Raw genomic sequence first — 22,909 nt, forward strand, 5'->3', positions numbered from 1 at the left:
CACCAGAGCCCAAAAAGTACACAGATAACGAGCTGCGAAAAGTGGCAGAGTTGCTCTCTGCCCGACACAGGCAGCTGGAGATGCAAACAGCCCTTTTAGAGGGCCAACACATACATTTTAAATTGCAGCCACTTACCCTGGTCTCCATCAAAGGCGGGGGCAGAGTGGGCTAGAGACACCTGAGGAGAGACTGGGGAAAGAAGCTTTGGGGAGAGAATTGAGAGGTAGCTGGCATGATCCCGGTGCTCACTATCCCCCAGATGGCAGCAGCCACCTTGCTCAGGCAGACCACTCCCCTGAGTGGCAGCAGCGTGAGAGGACCCAGTAACCCCGCCCCTAGGAGGGACTCTGCCCTGCCCTGTGATGCCTAAGCCTGACTGCTGAGTGCAGAGTGACTGGATTAACAGCTGAAGGAAAGGAGACAGCCACAGAAAGTAGATTCCTGGAAGTCTCAAACACACTGCCTAAGGTCAGACAGGCTCAACATCTGACATCATCAGAGGCAGATCCAGAAAGGAAAAACAGCGGTTGCCTATCATAGAAGTTCACACCACAAAGTCAGGAAATCAAGACAGGTCAATTTAAGAAGCAGAAGCAAATAAGAAGAGACTCACAAATAAAGGGAAGACAAAGAAACACCCCACCCCCAATTGAAGGAGAGAAGGAACCCCAGAAAGAGAACTAAATGAAATACAGGCAAGTAAACTATCAGATATTGTGTACAAAAGAGTGGTTCTAAGGAAGCTCGATGAGCTCAGTGCGCTCAGTGAGCTCAGAGAGAATTTCGAAAAACTACAGGGAAACTACGAGAAACTTACTGCAAACTACATCAGCATGAAAAAGGATATAGAAACTATCAATAAGAGACAAGAGGAAATGAAGAATACAACTTCTGAATTAAAGCACACAGTAGAAGGAATCAAAAGCAGGCTAGAAGAAGCAGAGGAACGAATCAGTGAGCTGGAGGATAAGGGAGAAAAAAAGCTCCCAGAAAGAGCAAGAAAATGAAAGAAGACTCAGAAGGAATGAAGAGGCCTTTAGGGAAATGCAGGACAGCCTGGAACGTAATAATATCCATATAATAGGGATACCAGAAGGAGAAGAAGAGGAGCAAAGGATAGAGAACCTGTTTGAAAAAGTAATGATAGAAAACTTCCCTCATTTCAGGAGAGAAAAAGTCACCCAAGTCCAGGAAGCTCAGAGGGTCCCATGCAAGAGAAACCCAATGAGGCCCACTCCAGGACACATCATCATTAAAATGGCAAATATCAAAGACAAAGAGAGAATCCTAAAGTCAGCAGGGGAGAAAGAGATAGTAACATACAAGGGAGCCCCAATACGGGTAGCAGATGACTTCTCAACAGAAACACTGCAAGCCAGAAGGGAATGGCAAGAAACATTGCAAGTCATGAAAAGCAAAGGCCTACGACCAAAACTGCTCTACCCAGCAAGGCTCTCAATTAAAATGGAAGGCGAAATAAGGAGTTTCCCAGACAGAAGAAGGGTAAAAGAATACACCTCTACCAACCAGCATTGCAAAATATGCTAAAGGGACTGCTTTAAGAAGATGAAGAAAAAGAGTCTTTGACTACCTAGTTCCTTTCACAGTCACTAACACTTGATATTACCACTATTTTTAATGCTTATCAATCTGATTGTGACAATGATGTGTTATTTTAATTGTTACTTTATTATTTGCTGAAACTAAACCTGTTTTTGTACATTTTTGTCTATTTCTATTATTTTTAAAAAGCTTTAAATGAGTTTTTGGTATTCTTTATCCATTTTTTGATTAAATGTTTGTAGAATTCTCTCCCTAAATAAAAAGACTGTTGAGCCTTTTTTAGATGTGTTGCAAATACTTTTCCTATTCTATTACTTGTCCTTTAACTTTTCTTATATGTATATTACTATATAGTCTTGAATGTTAAATATAGTCATATTGCCAATATTTTACTTTATAGCTTCTGGGTTTGAATATTTTACTTCAGGGTAAGAAAAATATTATTTTGTATTTTCTCCCAAAACTCCTTAGATTCTACATACTGATTTTTAACTCACCCGAATATTTGTTGTATAATGCGTGAAACAGGGCTCTATATTTCTTTTATTTCAAGTAATAGGGGTCCATGCACCTTATTTGTTGAATAAGCCTTATTTTCCCCATTGATTTGAAATACAATTTAATCATATATTACAGTGTTAGAAATATATACATGTTTGTTTCTAGAATGTTTATTTTATTTCATTGATCTACTTGATTATTTCTGTGCCATGTTGTTTTAATTGCTGAGACATTATAATGGATTTAAATTTTTAATATCTTATAAAGAATCTTGACATTTAAAAAATAAATAAAATCAATCTGCATTAAAAAAAAGAAAAGAAAGAAAGAAGGAATGCCTACCTTCTGCGACATCATGGATGGAACTGCAGAATTATATGCTAAGTGAAATAGGCCAGTTGATGAATGACAAATATCATATGATCTCACCTATAAGTGGAATCTATTCAACAAGTAAACTAATGAACAAAATTAAGCACAGGTAAGGAAACAGAGCAGTTTGAAAATGATCAGATGGGATGGGGAAAGAGGACAATTGTGCAAAGAAGGAGAAGAGACTAAGCAAAGAACATGTATGAATGACCCGCGGTCATGTACAACAGAATGGGAACTGATGGTGGGAAAGGGGGGAGGGGGTGTGAAGGGTGGAGGAGGGTAAAGAGGGAAAAATTGAGACAATTGTAATAGAATAAACATGATTTAAAAATAAAAATAATAAAATAAAAGAAAAACTTTAAATTCTACTTGAATTTGTAATTCTCCTTTACAAATTTGCAAAGTCACATAGTTTAATATAGTAGCTTCTGGCCACAGACAGAATATTTTAAGTATCTCAAAAATACTATTTGTTTGCATTGCTATAGAAGTCTAACCATAAAAGAGTAAGTGATTCTCTTTTCTTTTCCACTGAGGCACATTTCTTTCCTTTTCCCCGCAGTCCTTCACCCCCACCAATAAAAATCTGTCTGGAATTATTGAAACATTTTCCTTAATCCTAACTTTATATATAGTTGTAGCCACAACTATGAGTTATATATGTAAATTTACAACAAAATTCTATTTCTGTAGTAGAGAATATATATAATTTTTGCCAAGGAATGAGTACTTCAGTAGTACCATAGCCTCTAGAAATCTTTAAAATAGTAGTTTTTCATCAACCTAAAATAGTTTGGTAATGATTTTAATTTTAAACTACAGATTCTGCCCATAATGACATGCACATAGTAGAAGCATAGATTTCAACCTTAATAGCTTACCCCTTTAACATCTGGGTTCCTCTCTGTTATTTCAAGAGACCTCCATTTTACACTTTGTTTAAAGTTCTATGTGTCTGTCTATAAGCAGAATTGTCAATATCATAGTTTCTGCAGTCAGACATAGCTGAGTTTAAATACTGGCTTAGCCATTTACTAGTTGTTTACCTTATTATTTAGACTCTAGGAGCTTAAAATTTTCTTACCTATGAATGAGGATAATTAAAAATATCTATCTCATAGCACTGTGGAAGTTAAAATGAAGCAATTATTTAAATGCACTTAGCAGACAACAAAAGCACAAAAAGTTAGCTACTGATATTAAAAATCACATGGGATTCGAATTCATGCCTAAAGAACAGAATATCTATTGAAGGTCAAAATATCAACTCACAAGATTACTTTCAAATTGTAAATGAAAAAAAAAAACCCACCTTTACAAAGGATGTCAGATCATCTTAGCCAAGTAAGATAACCTGATATTATATACCTCCTGAAGCAATGCAGTATGAAATATACTGTATCATTTATGAAGCATTCTTGAACATAATGATTGCTTGAATATAATCAAGCAGTTAGACACAACTTTCAATGTACAGGATATATTTGGAGAAATAAAGGGACAAATTAAATGACAACACAAAGAGAAGGGACAAGTCCAGAATGTGTGCAGTAGTAACCAGCCTCTAGGATGGCATGCTATGATACCTGCCTATTGGTATTCATACCCTTATGTGTCCTCCCATACTGTATTAGTGTTGGTCCCTACAACCAAGAGAATTTGGCAAAAGTAATACTATGTCATTTCCAAGATGAGATCATATAAAGCACTCTAGCTTTCAGCTCAGTAAGTCTGTGTGTGTGCACACTTGCATGTGTGCACATGTCTTTCTCTAAGATTGCTGTGGGGATGTGAGATGCCACGTTGTTATCAACCCTACGGTGAGACCACATAGCAAAAAACTGAGGCCTCCTTCAGCACCAAGGCCACGAGGGAAAACAATCTATAGTACATTGAAGAGTCCATGGAAAGGACTCTTCAGAGCAAGCAGTACCTGTACCATCCCAGCCGACAATCCTGAACAGGGTGGGGACGATGCTTGGTTCCTAACTGGATTCAACAAAACCTTCAACATCAACGACTTTTCTGCTGGTATGATCAACAGCAGGGCTAACATGCACATTCCTCGGGTTATTGGCCAAGAGAAGAAAGGTTACTTTGAAGACTGGTGCTCCTCCCAACTGTGACCCCTTTGTGGTGACAAAAGGCCTCATCCACATGTGTCTTCTCTAGGAAAGGGGTGATGAGCCTTTCCAGTACAAAAACTAAGTGACTGGACTTGCAGCAAATGAATCTCTTTCTAATTAATTCTTTATCCCACTCCCACTCTTGCCCCTCTCTCAATGGTTATAATAGCTGTAACTCAAAGGGCGGAAAATATCAAGGTCTTTTTTTAATTCCCCATGCCTAGTTAACATCTCTTGCTTTCTTTGGCCTGGATAAAGGAACCAATTTCTTCATCTCTTTACACACACACACACACACACACACACACACACACACACACACACACACACACACACACGCTTCCCCCCACCACTGAAATTTTCTAGTGAGTTAGTTGGGGTTGGGATGGGGAAACATGATCACTGCTGCACTTAATCAGGTATTTCTCCAATAGGTGTGGCTATCTGGAAAGTGAGCATAGTATTGGGTTGGCCAAAATGTTTTTTATTTTTTTTTTCTGTAAGATGGTTCTAGTAACACTTAGTTGTCTTCAACTTCATTCAAAACAATTTTGTTAGATTGTACTGCGACAGTTGTTCTATCAACATGCATTTAAAAAAACACTAAAATTGCTGAATATTTGTGTAGCTATTTTTGAAGATTGAAGAAAATTTTCAGCATGTTACGCTTTATTATTTTAAGAAAGGTAAAAATGCAAAACAAGATTTGTGCAGTGTATGGAGAAGGTGCTGTGACTGATTGAATGTGTCAAAAGTTGTTTGCAAAGTTTCGTGCTGGAGATTTCTCGCTGGATGATGCTCCACAGTTGGGTCAAGCAGTTGAAGTTGACAGTGATTAGGTCGAGACATTGAGAACAGTTAATGTTATACCATGTAGGAGAGAGCAGACATACTCAAAATATCCAAATCAAGTGTTGAAAATCATTTGTACCGGCTTGGTTATGTTAAGCACTTTGATGTTTGGATTCCACATAAGTGAAAAAACCCTTCTTGATTGTATTTCCACATGCAATTCTCTACTTAAACATAAAGAAAACATGTTTTTAAAACAAATTGTGATGGGCAATAAAAAGTGAATACTTTAGAATAATGTGGGACTGAAGAGACTGTGGGGCAAGCGAAATGAACCACCACCAACCACAGCAAAAGGCTAGTCTTTGCCCAAAGAAGGTGATGTTGTGTATATGGTGGGATTGGAAGAGAATCATCTATTATGAACTCTTTGGCCGACTCAATATTTGCAAAGGGAGAGGAAGGATTTTTTCTTCTTTGAGGTTGGTAAGGGGGCAGGGGAGCTAGGCTTACTCTGTGGTTAAGTTAGATATTCCCTTTTGGTGGGAAGTGCCATTTCCTAAAAGGTTATAACCAGTTTTCTAATTAAAGTAATAGGAGTGAAGGAAGTGTGGGAGTCAGGAAGAAGATGCTCTTTTACCCTAGTCTACCTCCTGGGCCTGGGGCTAAATGCCCTCACTTGAAGACAAGTTCAGCATGAAGGGGTGGGATAGATAGCCCTACCTTAGAAGAAAAAGTTCTCATTGCTTGGTCCTCCATTTATAACACAAAGCAGAATATTATTTTTATATTTATATGCAAAAACAAAATTATATATATGGCTATGCAGATATGTATGCTTTTTCTAAAGGAGAAAAACCATTTTGGTTACTGGGAGCCAATTTTGAAGTAAGTAGTCTGGTCAGAAATTAGAAATAAGGCCCTTTTTTTGAGTGGGGGATGAGGGTGGTGGTGCTTGAAAAGTTGGCTGTTAGGGGCTGTTAAACCATCACTATCATCTAAGGGTTCCCCTGTTCCCTGCCTGCCCTTCTGGAGGGGCTGAGTACTGGTTGGATAACTGGAGGACGCAGGTTATAACAGCAGCAGTAACCTGAGCAGTAACCGAACATGTGTCTTTAAAGGCTTTGCTTTAAAGACACATGAATACACAGGGGTTTAGAAATATGAGTTGGCTGGTCAACCTGAGCATGTATGTTACTGACAATGGGGCATTGGGTTATTTTCTGGGGGACCAACATGTCACTAAAGCAGGCTTTTTGATATATTAACATTTTTTTTGAAAAGCAAAACAACAACAACAAAACTGAGGCCACCTGCCAAAGCCATATGAGTGAATGTTATTGGTAGTAGAATCCCCAGCATCAGTCAAACCATGAGACGACTGCAGTACCAGCTGACACATTGACTGCAACCTCATGAGAGATTCTGGGCCAGGCCCACCCAGCTAGACTGCTTCTAGATTCTCATTCTCGGAAACTGTGTGAAATAATGAGCATTTGTTGTTATAAGCATCTAAGATTAAGGTAATTTGTTATACAGAAATAAATAATATGTTGATTCTTCTCCAGACAAATCCAGAATTTAGGACTAGTCTCTTCTAAAAGTTAAGAAATAAGGATTTTTTATAAAGGGCCCTGGCCAGGTGGGTCAGTTGGCTGGAGCATCATCCTATACACCAAAAGGCTGCAGGTTTGATTCCCAGTTGGGGTGCGTACAGGAGGCAACTGATCTACGTTTTTCTCTCTCACATCCATGTTTCTCTCTCTCTCTCTTCCTCTCTCTCTCAAATCAATAAACATATCCTCGGGTGAGGATTTTTTAAAAAATTGGAAGAACTGCTCTATTTTACAAGAGGCTAAAGAGATCTAGCAATCAAATGCAATTGTGAACCTTGATTTAAATCCTGGTTTAAAAATGATAGTAATTTTAAAATGTAGAAATTACTAGGACAATTGGAATATAAACATGCATTAGATGATATTAAGGGAAATTTAAATTTTCTTAGGTGTGATAATGGCTTTGTGGTATTGAAGAATGCTCTATTTTTAGGAGTTTTATGCTTATGTATTTTGGTAAAAGCACTATGCCTTAATTTAATTTCAAACGGTTCAGAAATAAATAGATATTTAGATGAAAATAGATGAAATAAATATGGCAAATGTCAACAATTATAGATAAAATATAGGTAGTGGGTATGTGAATATTCATTGCACTACCCTATAAATTTTTTCTTATGTTTAAAATTTTTCCTAATTACAATGTTAGAAAAACAATTAAACCACCCACAAATTAGAGTTATCTCTAATTGTCATTAGATTAAAAAATATTGATATTTAGTTTGTAAGTTTGTACAATTACAAAACAAATATTTCTGAGGAGCATTGTTGAACTAATAGTTCAACTCAAAAGTCATCCCATCTCTTCATGTTGGCTGAAGGTTAAAAAAATAAAAAGCTGGTACTGATTCCTCTGTTTTCTTTTCCTGTTTTTGTCTTATTTTATTTTTCACTAAAAGCAGACAATTACTAAGTTCAAGAGGAATTAGACCTGTTCAGTATTCAGGTGTACAAACATAACCATAAATTCATTTTTATATAATAAATGAAGAACTCATGTGTTTACCCAAGACACTGGCAGGCACAGTGGGGGAAAAATAGCAGGACAAGAAATTCACATCCAGAAGTTAATTGAAAAATGACCTTTAAAACCAATGAGTTATTTTGTGAATTTAGTAAAAATTGTACTTCTTACTATAATACTGACATGAAAATATTATCTGGGTGTTAAGCTCTCAATTTAAGAAAAATTCAATGACACTCTCATCATTAACACATCAAAAGTATACTTCTAAAAACTGACATAGTTGCCCTGACTGGTGTTGCTCAATTGGTTGGTTGTCAACTGGCCAGGGTACATGTCTGGGTTGTGGGTTCGGGTCCCCAGTTGGGGCGCATTTGAGAGGCAACCAACTGATGTGTCTCTCTCACATCAATGTTTCTCTCACTCTCATTATCCCTCCCTTACCTTTTCTCTAAAAATAAAATCTTTAAAAAAACTGACATAGCCAAAACAATAATTCAGCATTTATTTTTATGTAAAGAATATTTTCTATTTCTGAATTGCATTGATGAGTTTTTGTTCTCATGTCATCCATTTGTAATTATGTTTTCATGGAAAATATTTTTAAATTTAGTTAACATTTTTTAGTATAAGATGTAATTTAAAATATAAGTTTTACTTTATACCAATAGAAATTTAAATTAAAACTAACCTGATACATCTGGTCAACACACTGTTAGTGAGGCTGTGGCAGAAATGGGAACTATTTTGCATCAATAATGAAGAGGGAAATGGTACAATCTTTATAAAGGGAAAATGTGGTACTATCTACCAAAATTACATATACAGGGTCTGGCACAAATAATGCTTCTTTTTATTACAAAATCATAAGCATGCAATTCTGTAACATAACAATATCACACTCAAGCATACCATATGACATTTTAGATGAAATGTTCAAATTAAAACTATAAATTATTACACCCATATTATTACCCTGTCAACCACAGCAATCCCTTTCTCATTAATACAAGGTTTTGTTTTTGTTTTTTTTTTTAACTATAGGATTGTTTATAGCAAAAGAGTGAAAACAAAGTAATCAATCATTCAGACTGTCTGAAAAAAACACGGAATTATGTATAAACAATGAATTACCAAAAGCTGTTGAAAAGGAAGAAAATTATCTCTATATACTAGTATGAAGTGATCATACAGAAATACTGTAATGTAAGTAAAGTGGTATGGAAAGTACATAGCATACTATTGTTTAAGAAAGAGGATAATTATATATATTCATATTGGATTATATAAAAATTAAATTTTTTAAGATACCAATGGCAAAGGAAAGAAAAACCAAGTTGAGGAGACAAAAACAGAAGCTACATTTCTTTGACTATGTCTTGTTTTAGTAGATTCAACTGGACTATGTAAATATTTATATAATTATAAATTTTATAGAACTATAAAAATTTACAGCTTTTTATAAGACTGTAAAACTACAAAATCATAAACCATAAAACTTAAAATTTTATAGTTTTTCCTTATACAATAAAATTTAATAAAACTATAAAAATAAAATTACAACAAATTAGCCAACTAACCAAGAGACAAACTATTCCAAGACACTTTCAGAAACAGTTATATGACTTTTTGTACACATGACTAAAGATAATTACTTTAAAAAATCAAACTAGTTTCAGTAACCATATTGGTGGTGGCAGTATTGATAATATTGTTCTGAAGGTTAAGTAAAACACCTACAGTCCTAAATCTGAGTTGGAAATCAATTTATATTCAGTTATGACATGTTTGTCTCTATAGAAGATATATTCTCACTATATCCACTGGAAAGACCTAGAAATGAATAGCAACCTACTAGCAATGAACGCCTCCACTATCCAGAGTATAGTCTTGGAGAAATACCTAATTCTAGGTCAGAGGCAGGAAATAGACAAGATGAACCAAGAACATCCTGTCATACTAAAAATCAAACTTTTAAACAACCCATATATCAAAGAAGAAATCAAAAAGGAAATTAGAAAGTGTTTTCAACTGAACAGGATAACACTACATATCAGAATTCATGTAATGTCACTGAAGTAGCACTTAGAAAAATATGCTATTCAATACCTATATTAGGAAAGAAATATCTTAAACAACTACCTCAACTTTCGTCTTAAGAAATTTAAGAAAAACAATAGGAAGTTAAACCCAAAACAAGCAGAAAAAAGATAAAAATCAAGATTAAAGTGGGAACCATTAAATAGAAAACAGGAAAGTGATAAGAGAAATTAATGAAATCAAAAGCTGTTTGAGAATGCTGATAAAAATTGTCAAACTTCAGCTGGATTAATCAGGAATAAAAGAAAAAAGAAACTGATATTACTATGAATCAATATTACAGTTACTAAGATTGAATTTACAAATATTAGAATTACTAAGATCAGAAATTCAAAAGGAAATATCACTACAGAGTCTATAGATGTTAACAAGATAATAAGGGAATATTATGAAGAAATTTATGGCTATAAATGTGACAATTTAGGTGAAACGAAAAAATCCTTGAACTACATAATTTACTCAAAAGAATAACCTGAATAGTCCCATTAAAGAAATGGAATATATAGTTAAAGCCTTTCCAGAAAACAAACAAGCAAAACAAAATTCTAGGCCCTGACACACCATAGGTGAATTCTACCAAACATTTGAGAAAGAAATAATGCTAATCCTACACAAATTCTTCCAGAAAACTGAAGTGGAGTAACTCCCCAACTCATTCAGAGTCTAGCATTACACTGATACTGGAGCCAGACCAAGACATAACAAGGAAAGAAAGCTATGAAGCAATATCCCTCAAGAACACAGATTCTGAAAACACCCTTTAGAGCAAATGAAATTCTGAAAGTACCCTTCAACAAATCAAATTCAACAATACCTGAAAAGAATATTATATCATGTCCAAGAGAGGTGGTTTATACTAAGAATGCTTTAATGTTCTAAAATAGATCAGTGTAACTCACATATTAACAAATTAAAAATAAAAACATGTAATCATCTCAATAGATGGTGAAAAAGCATTTGACAAAATTCAATACTTGATCATGATAAAAAAGTCAGCAGGCTGGGAGTAGAAGGGAATTTCTTCCTTCCTTCTACTATAAGGAGTAAGACAATGATGTCTATCCTCACCACTTCTCTTCAATATTGTACTGCAGGTTTTGACCAGAGAAATCAGGCAAGGAAAGGAAATAAAGGGTATCTAGATTGGAAAAAAATAAAAGTATTCTTGCTCACAGACATGATAGCCTACAAAGAAAGTTCAACAGAACCAACAAAAAATATCTACTGAAACTGGTGAGTTTAGCAAAGTTGCAGGATAGATGATGTACAATGTACAAAAATCTACTGTATTTCTACATACAAGCAAGAAACACTTAAAAATAAAAAAGACTATTTATAAATATAAAAACATGAAATACTTGGGGTAAAATGAAAAAGTATGTAAAATGCAAGTACACTAGAAACTATAAAACATTCTGAAAGAGAGTAAAGAAGACCTAAAAAAACAGAGAAATATATCCTGTTCATGTGTTAGAAGACTCAATACTGTTAAGGAATCAATTCTACCCCAACTGATCTACAGATTCAGTGCAATACTAACCAAAATTCTAGTAGGTAATTTGCAGAAGCCATACAGAGTATTTCAATTATAATACAATTAAATTAGGAATCAATAACAGAAAGACATCAGGAAAGGCCCTAAACATTTAGAAATTAAACCACTGATAGAAAAGGAAATCTCAGGGAAATCAGAAAACATTTTGAACTAAATGAGAATGAAAGCACAGCATATCCAAATTTGTGGAATGCAGCTAATTAAGTAGTGCTTAGAAAAAATTTCTAATTTTAGAAAAATATGAATAATTTAAAATCTATAATCTAAGTTTCTATTTTAAGAACTTAGAAAAAGAAGAATAAATTCAAAATAAGTGAAAGGAAGGAAATACTAAAGAGAAAAAGTTATGAAAGATTTCTGTTCCTGACTATGCTAGATTAACTTAAACTCTTAAAAAAAAAGAAAAAATATGAAACAATTATTTCAGATATTGGACTATAGGAGCTTAGAACAATGACCACTAAGAGAGGAGAAACAAATAAGGTGAGCCCTAAGATAGTCCCTGACACCCCTTCACACTAAGATGGCTATAGTCAAAAAGGTGGAAAATCACAAGGGCTGCTAAGGATGTGTAAAAATTACCTGTATTTTCTGTGTATAATGCACACTTTTTTGCCCAAATTTTTGAGGGAAAATAAGGATGAGCATTATATGTGGGAAAAATGATTACATACCATGGGTACAATAATGGGTATAATAATCCCGGGTATAATGCGCACAAAAACATGGGCATGCATTATACATGGCAAAATATGGTAGAACACTGAGATATTGCTAACAGAAGTATAAAATGGTGCATCTGCCTTTGAAAATAGTTTGGTAGTTCTTCAAACACAGAGTTATCATATGACCAAACAATTCCGTTCCTAGGTATACATCTAAGAGTAATGAAACATTGTGTCCATTCAAAAACCTGTACATGAATGTTCACAGCAACATTATTTATAATAGCCAACAAACAGAAATAGCACAAATTTCCATCAACTGATGAATGGAAAACAAAATGTGGTGCGTGTATGTATCGATATACAGAGATATTATTTGAAAGTTAAAAGTAACAAAGTAGTGATATAAGCTACAACATGGATGAACCTTGAAAACATTATGCTAACTGAAAGAAGCCAGTCACAAAAGACCACATAGTGTATGACTGGATTTATATAAAATGTTCAGAAGAAGCAAAGCTATGGAGACAGAAAAGAGATCAGTGGCAGCTTAGAGCTGGAGATAGGAGGAGAAGGGATGTGGAAAAAAGTAAGGAACAGCTAATGGCTATAGGGTCTCTTTCAGGAGGGATGAAGATGCTTTAAGATTGTGGTGACAGCTGCACAACTCTGTGAATATACTAAAACCCAGTGAATTTTGTACCCTTTAAATAGGAAAATTATATGGTATGAACTGTATCTTAATAGAGCTGTTCAGAAAGAATGTTGTCTGGCTCCTTTGCCAACAAATTACATGATATGGGGAATAAGCATTTTCACTTATAAATGGAAACAGTATCTGTTCCAATCTTTCTACCTTTAGATAGAAGGACATAAGATACATGGACAAAGCATGTCTAGAAAGCTAGTTTTGTAACTTGAAGATGACTATATTATTACTGCATAACAAATTACCCCAAGATATAGCAGCTTAAAATAAGACATGTATAATATTATCTCACAGTTTCTGAGGGTCAGGGCTTAGCTGGGTGGAAATGCCTCAGGTCTCTAATGAGGTTGCAGTCACTCTGGGGCTGCAACCTGTCCCCCTGCCATTGACAGATGAGGAGGGTCCTAGTTGCAGAAAGGCTAGGTGACTCTACCAGGATCATATTGGCGATAGAGCAGGGACTAAAATTCATTCTCTGCATGTTCTCATTACATCAGGAGCTATGCATCAGAAAACCAACGGCAGTGACTCATAAGACAGATGACATGTTAAACATGTGAATGAATATTAAATCAATATACACTGAACAGCTAGTCACTATAGAATTGCCACTTCTTTGTGTGGCTTTTTAACATTGCCTATACCATATTAGTTTCTCAGGCAGCAGTGGTCTCTTACCTTCTTTCCACTCCAACTGAGAGATGATCTACTTAGCTAGGGGGAGAAAAGAATCACTCATTCAGCTTAGCTAATATTTATAGAATATCTGTTTTACACCCAACACTGTACATGGAAATATGGAGATTAAAAAAAATGGTTCCATCACTCAAAAAGCAGACAGTCAAGTTGAGAAGACCTAAATCTGGAATACTAAGAAGATTAGAAATCATAGGGCAGTATAAAGATTTAAATATTTTGAATAATTTTATTTAATAAAAATCTTATATAATTATTACAATGTGCCAGATATGACTGCGTTATAATGTTAATTCTTAATCCCCTATGAGGAAAGTGAGGGCTGGAGAGCTTAAGGAATTTGCCAAAGTTCCCATGTCCGTTTAGAATCTGGACCAGATACAAACTCAAGAATGGCTCCAAAGTCTGCACTTTTGTTAATCACAACAGTATAAGGCTTCTCAATAATAGTAACAACTATTCTTCTTCTTCCTTCATGAGTGCTTTTGTCCAGGTTCTTGAAGGAAAATCAATCATGAAATTCAAAATCTCCTCTGAGAAATCCTGGCTATACTGGGGAAGGGAGTAGCCAGCCCAGTACAGTAAGGATGTCTTAGGAGAGCCTGCTAACCCTGTGAAGAGACATGAGGAAGGGAGAAGGAACATTCACTAATGAGGCAGTGCTTTCCTGGTGCCAAAATGAAAGATAAAATTGAATCATAACTGCAATTAGCAAATTAGGCTATAGATGGAATGAAGCAATTAAATGGATGTACTGTTCTGCAAGTGCAAAAATAAATTAATTTGGCCCTGTCAAAGCCCACTAGAATGTGGGGAGATTTAATATAATCGTCTAAAGATTTCCTGCCAGAATCATACCATAAGAAAACAGCATACCACACCAGGAACAGATGTATTTGATCATTTTTAACGAATATGAAAAGTAGTTTGAAAAAAATAAAGTGATATGTAGGCCTGGGAAGCCTTTTGCTTAAAGCAATGAATTCCATTTTGGTAAAAATTTGCCAGCTTTGCCACCTTATAAAGCAATTGCTGTCTCTTTCCTTTACATCTGAATTTTACAACTTTGAGAAATGTTCTTTGCAAAAAGGAACGGATATTGCACATCATTGGCAATCTTCATGTAAAAAAATGCCTACTTTGTGTTCTTTTCCTCACATATCTTGAGTTATTCATGGATCTATCAATTAAAACCTCAGAACACACTGTCCAAAACTGTAGGAAGAGGACTTATGTAGAGCCAACTAGCATGTAAGCAAGGCAGCACAGTAAATAGTGTTTGGGTTGGATTTTGTTTTTTCCTAAGATAACAGGCCAGTATTCAAGTGACCCTTGAACAATGCAGAGGTTAAGAGTGTCAAGAACAATGCGGTTGAAAATCCATCTATAGCTTCTGTCTATCCCAAAACTTCACTACAGTTGTCCCTCCGTATCTGAAGGAGATTGGTTCTAGGGCCCCACAAATACTGTTATCCACAGATGCTCAAGTCCCTTGTATAAAAGGGCAGAGAACAATGTACATAATCAGCCCTCCATATCTGTGAATTCCCAGCTGAGCACTGAAAATACAAACTTATGGTTGGTTGAATCCACATATGTGAAACCTGCAGACACAAAGGGTAAAGGGGGCCAACTGTATATTTATTGAAAATCTAGGTATAAGTGGACCCACACAGTTCAAACTCATGTTCAAGGGTTAGCTGTACTTTATTGTAAATTTTGAAAGGTCTTAAAGATTAAAACAAACTCTAAAAATTCAGAATTTTATTTAAAAATCTTATACCAATTAACTTTATCTGGGCACAGAAGGTTTATAGAATTCCAAAAGAAAGTCTAGTAACTTATCTTTTAAATTGAATTTTCCTTTGAATAACTGTATTTTGCTGCGTATAATGCACACCAATGTTTTTGGTCCAAACTTTTCAGGAAAAAAATATTTTGTTTTCATTTTTTTATTCCATTTTTTATTTACTTATATTAGAAACAAAGCCAATTATCTTATTTCAAGGTATTATTTTGCATATGGATATCGTTACTGCTTTCTAGAGCTATCCTCTTAATGCATAAGCATAAATAAAATAATTAAAAACATTTATATAGATACAGAATTATTACTATCCATGTATAATGTGCATCTTTATTTCTCCCTCAAAAATTTGGGCAAAAGTGCACACCGTACACAGCAAAATATGGTATATTAAATTTAGCCATAACGACCTTTGAGTCTCAGCATAGGAGTGGCTTTTAGGAGGGCATTCAGTTCATTCCAATTACCATATCTGGAAAGTTCACACTTAACTGTCACAGGAAGAGGCTTTTTTTTTCATTCTGTTATAAAAGATTTGACCACAGTCCTCACTAAACTACTCTGAAGTACAACTGTTCTGCTTTCATTTGGAAGTATGGTAAGTTATCATCTACTTTAGACATATTAAAATTATGATGATAACATGACAAAACAAAGGAAATGGAATGAAGAGGAATTTTTAGCACATAATGGGGGGTAGTCTGAGTAGGACAATGATGGCATGGGGGGGTGTATGTGCAGTCAGGAACAACAGGAGTGAACTGACAAAAAAAAAAGTAGAAGCCAGTTAGCAAACAGCTACTTTCCTAGTTCTCCAGTGCCTCCTAACGTGGCCCTAGCATCTTTGCCAGCAAATTCTCTGTGTGTCTAATCCTGATTCATAGCTTTGGCACAGAGGAATCTCCTAGAGCCTCTTCATCTCAAGTGGCCAAGCAAAGCAGGTCAAGCCTCTGTGCCTCAAGCTCTTATTTCCCAGAATCATTCTAGACAAACTTTGGACTTCTTCCTAGGCAAACCAACCTCAAGAGTTGTCTGGGTCTATCAAGAGTAAATCCAAGATACTCTGAGCTTCAGGTCAGACCTAGATACAACTATCTGTTAAAATGAATTTAATATTAGAATCTAGCTGGCTTCCAGATGGCACCTTTCATGTTTTTTATTTCCCAGCTGCTATGGGAAGAATTTCTCTACTAGGATAATGCATTTCTACTTCCCTTGTTACTCTTGCTACTATCACTAGTAACAATAACACATTGCCTTTATGCACATAGCAGAGATTATGGACCACAGACTACATATGTAAGACCCAATTAGTCTTCCTTATAGCCTTATGAGGTAGGTTTTATTATCCCTCACTTAAAAACTTAACCCAAGATCACAGAGCTAATAAGGAGCAGTACTGAGATTCAAACCTAGCAATCTGGCTCTAGAATCCATGCTCTTATATACTACAGCATACAGATTTTGCTTGTGTAATGCAAAGAATATTCCATCAAGACTAAGAACCTGGGTTTCCATCCCACCTCTAATGCTGAATTAGTTGTGTGACTTAGGGGAAAGCACTGACTCAATTTCCACTATAAAATGAGACAGGCTCAATGAGTAACTTTTAGTTATACAAGGCTGTGATGAAAAAGTAGGTGCTTTTCATTATCAAACTTGATTTTTCTAGATGAGTCAGCGTGTTTAAAGCTTAAAAATGAAATCTATCTAAGGAAAGGAAAGAGGCAACTAATAATTAAGTTAATCTTCTAAGCACTCTCAGTTATTTTCTCATTTCATATTCCATAATGCAAGCATTAGATTAATATTTTACAGAGGAAAACACTGCATCAGAGATTGGTTAACTTATCTGAGGCCACACAAAAAGTCAGGATAGAGAGCCTGCACTTGAATGCAGACAAAGCCCAAGCACCTCTGCCAAATTCCAGTGCTTCTCTGGCATTGTCTTTTTCTCTTCTCAGTAGCGGCAAACAGAGATTTAAAAGGTAGTGTATTTAGATTTCATGATGGAGGAGGAGTAAGTAAATTTTTAAAATATTTTATAATTAACTTTCACATTTAAAAAAATAAATAAAATCAGTCTGCATTTAAGAAAGAAAGAAAGAACGAACGGATGAAAGAAAGAGAGAGAGAGACGGAACTCCTACCTTTTGTGACAACATGGATGGAACTGGAGAATATTAAGCTAAGTGAAATAAGCCAGTTGATAAAAGACAAATACCATATGATCGCACCTATAAGTGTACTCTACTCAACAAAATAAACTAACGAACAAAATAAACCACAGGCATGGAAACATGGAGCAGACTGAAAGTGACCAGAGGGGATGGGGAAAGAGGACAATGGTGGAAAGAAGGGGACGGGACTAGTCAAAGAGCATGTATGAATGACCTGTGGACACGGACAACAGAGTGGGAATTGACTGTGGGCGGGGTGAGGGGGGATGGGTGGAGGGGGGTAACGGGTTAAAAATTGAGACAACTGTAATAGAATAAACATGATTTATAAGCTACAAAATAAAATAAAAATGTAAAAAAAATTAAAAAAATAAAAAATAAAAGGTAGTGTATTTAAAGTACCTAGCACAAGGTCTTGCAAATAGCAAGGATGTAAGCTAACTGGGAGGTTAAGGATGGAAACAGGTGAATACAAATTTAGAAGTGCTAACAGACTGTAATTTTAAACAAAAGTGGGTACATTTTTGTGTAATTTCTATAAGGTGGGCTGAATACCATATCAAGACAAGTGAATTTCTGGAGGGAAAGTCTGAATTTATTCCTAAGTAAACAATGATGAAATACCACAAGAATGCCAACATATGTGGTATTTCCAGGCCACATACATGAGTTCTTGTGGTATTTTGCTGCTGAAATAATTTCCTGATAATTATTTTGTTAAAAGGAATCTCCCTTTCTCCCTAGCCAGAATTTCACAAATACCAATAAAAAAGGAAAGTCCCTTATGTATTGGCTACTTAAAGGAGAGCAGGAAAGTCAAACTACTGTCAGAAACTCACATTAAATTTCCATGTCTCTGGTTCTGTTTTGCTCACTTGTTTGTTTTGTTGATTAGGTGAGATCATATGGTATTTGTCCTTCACAGCCTGGCTTATTTCACTTAGCATAATGCTCTCCAGTTCCATTCATACTGTCACGAAGGGTAGGAGTTCCTTCTTTCTTTCTGCTGCATCATATTCCATTGTGTAAATGTAGCACACTTTTTTGATCCACTTATTTACTGTTGGGCACTTAGGCTGTTTCTAGCACTTGGCTACTGTAAATTGTGGTGCTATGAACATTGGGGTGCATAGGTTCCTTTGAATTGGTGTTTGGGGATTCTTAGGGTATAATCCCAGCAGTGGATTTGCAGGGTCAAAAGGTATTTTTAGTTTTTTGAGGGAACTCCATACTGTTTTCCACAGTGGCTGCACCAGTTTGCATTCCCACCAACAGCGTATTAGGGTTCCCTTTCCTTTACAACCTAGCCACTACTTGTTTGTTGACAGTAACCACAGAGGAGGATGGAGGGGGATAGGGGAGGAATGAAGGGGAAGGGTTGTCAAGGAACATGTATGAAGGACCCTTGGACAAAGAAAACAATGGGGGGAGGATTGAATGTGGGAAGTAGGGGTGGGTAGGGCAGGGGATAGTAATGGGGGGAAAATAGGGATACCTGTAACTGAACAATAAAAAACTAATTAAATTCCTCTTTTGGTTTGAAAATTGAGTCACTTGCTCATTCACTAATTCATCCAACAAATAATCACTGAATACCAGGTACGTACAAAGCATTATTTTACTATGAAGAATTTTTGAAAAATGTGCCCAGGTTCCACTGCGGAATACTGACAGGTTCAGAAACCACTAGACTAGTTAACCTGTAAGGTTCTTTCTGATCCTGGAATTATTTTACTTGCAAATATCTTGTGTACATACAACACCCAACAGCTTTTTGGGTGGTGGGGGGGCAGGTGGGTTTATACGTTAACCACCAGCACTACAGAGAGTAAAAACATTATTTCTATAAGATAGGTAAAGGTCCTGTTCCCTAGCACTATGTACTCATATTACTGACCCAGAGAAACTCATAGGAAATAGACTGAAGATTAAAATATACACAATCTCAACTTCAACCTTTTTGCCTGAAATTACTTTAACCCAAACCCCATCATATTTCTGAGGCAGGAATTTGGAAAACTGGCTCTAATGTGGGCAACCATTTAGTGCAGAGGTGATGAGACAGGAGTGGGGCAGGGGATGGTTGCACATTATCATACTGGTTCTCTGACTCAAAACAATCCCTGAAAGTCAGGCAAGTGTTAGCATTTTCTCTAACCTGGCATTTCATCTACATTAGTTGTTCTCAATCTTATTAAACCATATGCCCTCTTTTTTATGTGAAAGTTTATGCATATACATCTATTCCAATTCCTCCTTTTCTATCCAGAAATGAAAATGTATCAATAAAATACTCTAACAGTAACATGAAAGCAAATGCAATGAAAGTAACTCATAATACACTATGCATTTCAATATGCATATGCTCAGGCATGAGTATACTAAAAGACAATGAAGTAGTCTGATGCTTATACCTATTTATAATTAACATATTTAAATTTAAGGGAAGTATGAAAAGAAACCATTCCATGCAACAAGTACAGGAAAATGAAGTAAAGCCAAGTGATTTTCTGAAATGGTTTCAAACAATACAAAGTACAATTATCTCTTGATATGCAAGGTAGATGAATTTCTGGAAATTTTAGTGATTTTTGGAACTATACAAAAGTATATAAAACAGTATTTATATATAAAAGAGTTAAGTTATGGGCATAAATAATTATATAAGGGTTTTCTCTCCTTCACAAATATGCCATATATGGGGCATTCAAAAGCTATGCAGGAATCACACAATCCTTTCTTATATAGGCTGTCCTGTGTATTACATGATGTCTAGCCTCTCTGGCCACTGCCTACTAAATCATTGAGACAAACTAAAAAGCGCTACAAAATTTCAAAATGCCCCCTAAAGATTAGTATCTCCCTGTTGAGATCCACAGGTCTATATGAGCTTTCAGTGCCTACAATTGCACTGTTACAGATCCTTGCCCTGGGTTAGGCAGTAGGCAGGCCACGGCTGACCTCTGATCTCGGGCTAAAGCTTCCGTGATGTAAAGGCTACTTTAACTGAAAAGCCCAGTGTGCATCCATCCCAGAAGTTTCCAGTAAGGAATTTTACCTTAAACTGTTTCTGTCTTTTAAAAAAGTAAGTAATAAAGCTATTTTTACATATATAGTAGAATTAAAGACAGGTGTACTGATAATTCTGCCTTCTCTCTCTACCTCCTTTAAAAAATACTTTCTCCTGAGTTTTCTAGGCAATCACAGTCAAACTATGAAGCTATAACCATTCTCTTTTATCCATAATAATGCAAAGATAAACACACTAATGCAAATAATCTAAAAGTTATTTAACTTTGGTACTGAAATATATTACTGTATTGTTTATTTATTTGGCAGAACAATATTTTCCTAATTAAATTTTTATCAGGCTTCTACTAAAAGCAATTTACATTTCCTGATCACCCAATGACTACAGTGTGTGTCTTTTGGGAGCTGCCTGAGTCTGGGAACTTGGCTGGGTACTGAGAATGGTCTAAGTATTTTGAAAGTTTCACAGACTGTGATTTAGCTATATAATTTATTTTTTGCATTGAAAAAAATGCCATGCTTCCATATAGATGTCAATTTATGTTAAATTGGCATATAATTCATAGAAATATCAGATATACCTTCACTTTAAATAAAGGTGATAAGGACATCTACTTACATAAAAGGATTCACAGATTAGTAGAAAATCATTACTGGATTCCTTTGAACATAAAAATTCTGAGTTATAATGCCATTTAAAATTTAATGAATAAATTAATGATTGACTATCCATTTAATTTCTACACATTGTGAAAGATTTTCTTAAAATGTCCACTGAAATAGTATTTGGCCTCAACTGGTGAAATGACCATTTCAATAGATACTTGCTTGTTTTTCCACTTCAAATTTCACTAATAAATTCACTAATTTAACCAATAAGGCCAAAAGAAATCAACATCCCAGTTTTTAATAATCTTAATCTTTCTTAATATCTCAAAGTGGTAAAAAATCTGTCTTATAACCATGTATAGGCATCACTTTATGGTAAAGTACTAGGCAAAGGCTTGTGCATAACCAAACATGTATGGTGGTTAAAATAACTCATATTTTAGTATTCTGATTTCTAAGTATTTCATAAATAAATTTTAACAGTGTGTGGAACTTGCATTCTTGTGTGCTATATGATGTGGGATCCACTTCTGAATCAGTTTTAAAACAATTGATCATAAGTGCCAGGTCTATAGTGCTTTATGATTCACAAAAAGAAGAGGCCTTATTAAATAACCTCATAACAGAAGTTGTATTTTCTACCATTAAATAGAGAATTTTGGTGCTGATAAAAAACAAATAAATAAACAAGCCCACACATAAAAAAGATGTAGCACATACAAAACGTATGATAGAAAGATTTTCACTTACTTGGTACTAGGCCGTTTTTGTAGGGCTTTATCCAGGATAAGAGATGGGGCACTCCTCCTCCTTTCTGCTAGTGTTTTCATTCTCTGTTGAGGAAAAGAATCGAAATAAGACCATGGGGCTTGTAAAGAAAGTAAATGCCAATTTTCAACTGAATTCAGCAAGTTTTATATTGTATCTCTTTGTCTATGAAGAAATTTGCAATCTCATTATGAAGATAAAAAAATAACATCTGAACCAGGAAGCTAGTATCAAAAAGTGGTATAAAAGTAAATATTTTTTCTAGTATCAAAAAGTGGTATAGAAAGTAAATATTTTTTATGGTCTGAGAATAAGATCAAATGCTGACCAGAGTATTTGGAAAAACCATTATCATAAACATTACCATCCTTTTCAGCTAACATGCATACTGCTTGTGTGCTCGGCCCTATGCTGAAGACAGAAAGGGGTTATCTCATTTATACTCCAAAATGTCATCAAAGTAGGTTCTACTCTGTGTTGTAGGAAGAGTAGGCCCCAAACTGGGTTTCAAGAATATACAGGATTTGAAAAGATCAAGTATAGGGAGAAAAAAAAAAAACCAAAACAGTTAAAGCAAAAGATGAAGACTAGATTCTTATTTAATAGACCTTTAAATATTTACAGATTTGGAAATACCTTCTTCAAATAGATTTTTTTTACTGTAATTTTTTTTAAAGGACTTTTGCCCTGACTGGTATGGCTTAGTGGGCTGGGCATCGCCCTGTAAACCAAAAGGTCACTGGTTCGATTTCTAGTCAGGGCACAAGCCTGGATTGTGTGCCAGGTCCCTGGTTGGGGGCATGCAAGAAGCAATTGATTGATGTTTCTTTTGCACATTGATGTTTTTCTCCC

At 35.4% G+C, this 22,909-nt stretch overlaps 1 protein-coding gene across 1 annotated transcript in view; it reads right to left on the reverse strand.

Annotated features, from left to right (window-relative positions):
- ARHGAP20 (Rho GTPase activating protein 20) overlaps window positions 1–22,909 on the reverse strand; it is a 137,209-nt gene that overhangs the window by 95,961 nt on the left and 18,339 nt on the right. The window contains exon 2 of the mRNA XM_054592207.1: window positions 22,040–22,122. Within this exon, the coding sequence (XP_054448182.1) occupies window positions 22,040–22,122 (83 nt within the window). The remainder of the gene's footprint in view (window positions 1–22,039; window positions 22,123–22,909) is intronic.

Source organism: Pteronotus mesoamericanus, unplaced genomic scaffold, assembly GCF_021234165.1.
Source record: "Pteronotus mesoamericanus isolate MK-2021 breed Mesoamerican mustached bat unplaced genomic scaffold, CSHL_Meso_final scaffold_36, whole genome shotgun sequence".
NCBI classification, from domain to species: domain Eukaryota; kingdom Metazoa; phylum Chordata; class Mammalia; order Chiroptera; family Mormoopidae; genus Pteronotus; species Pteronotus mesoamericanus.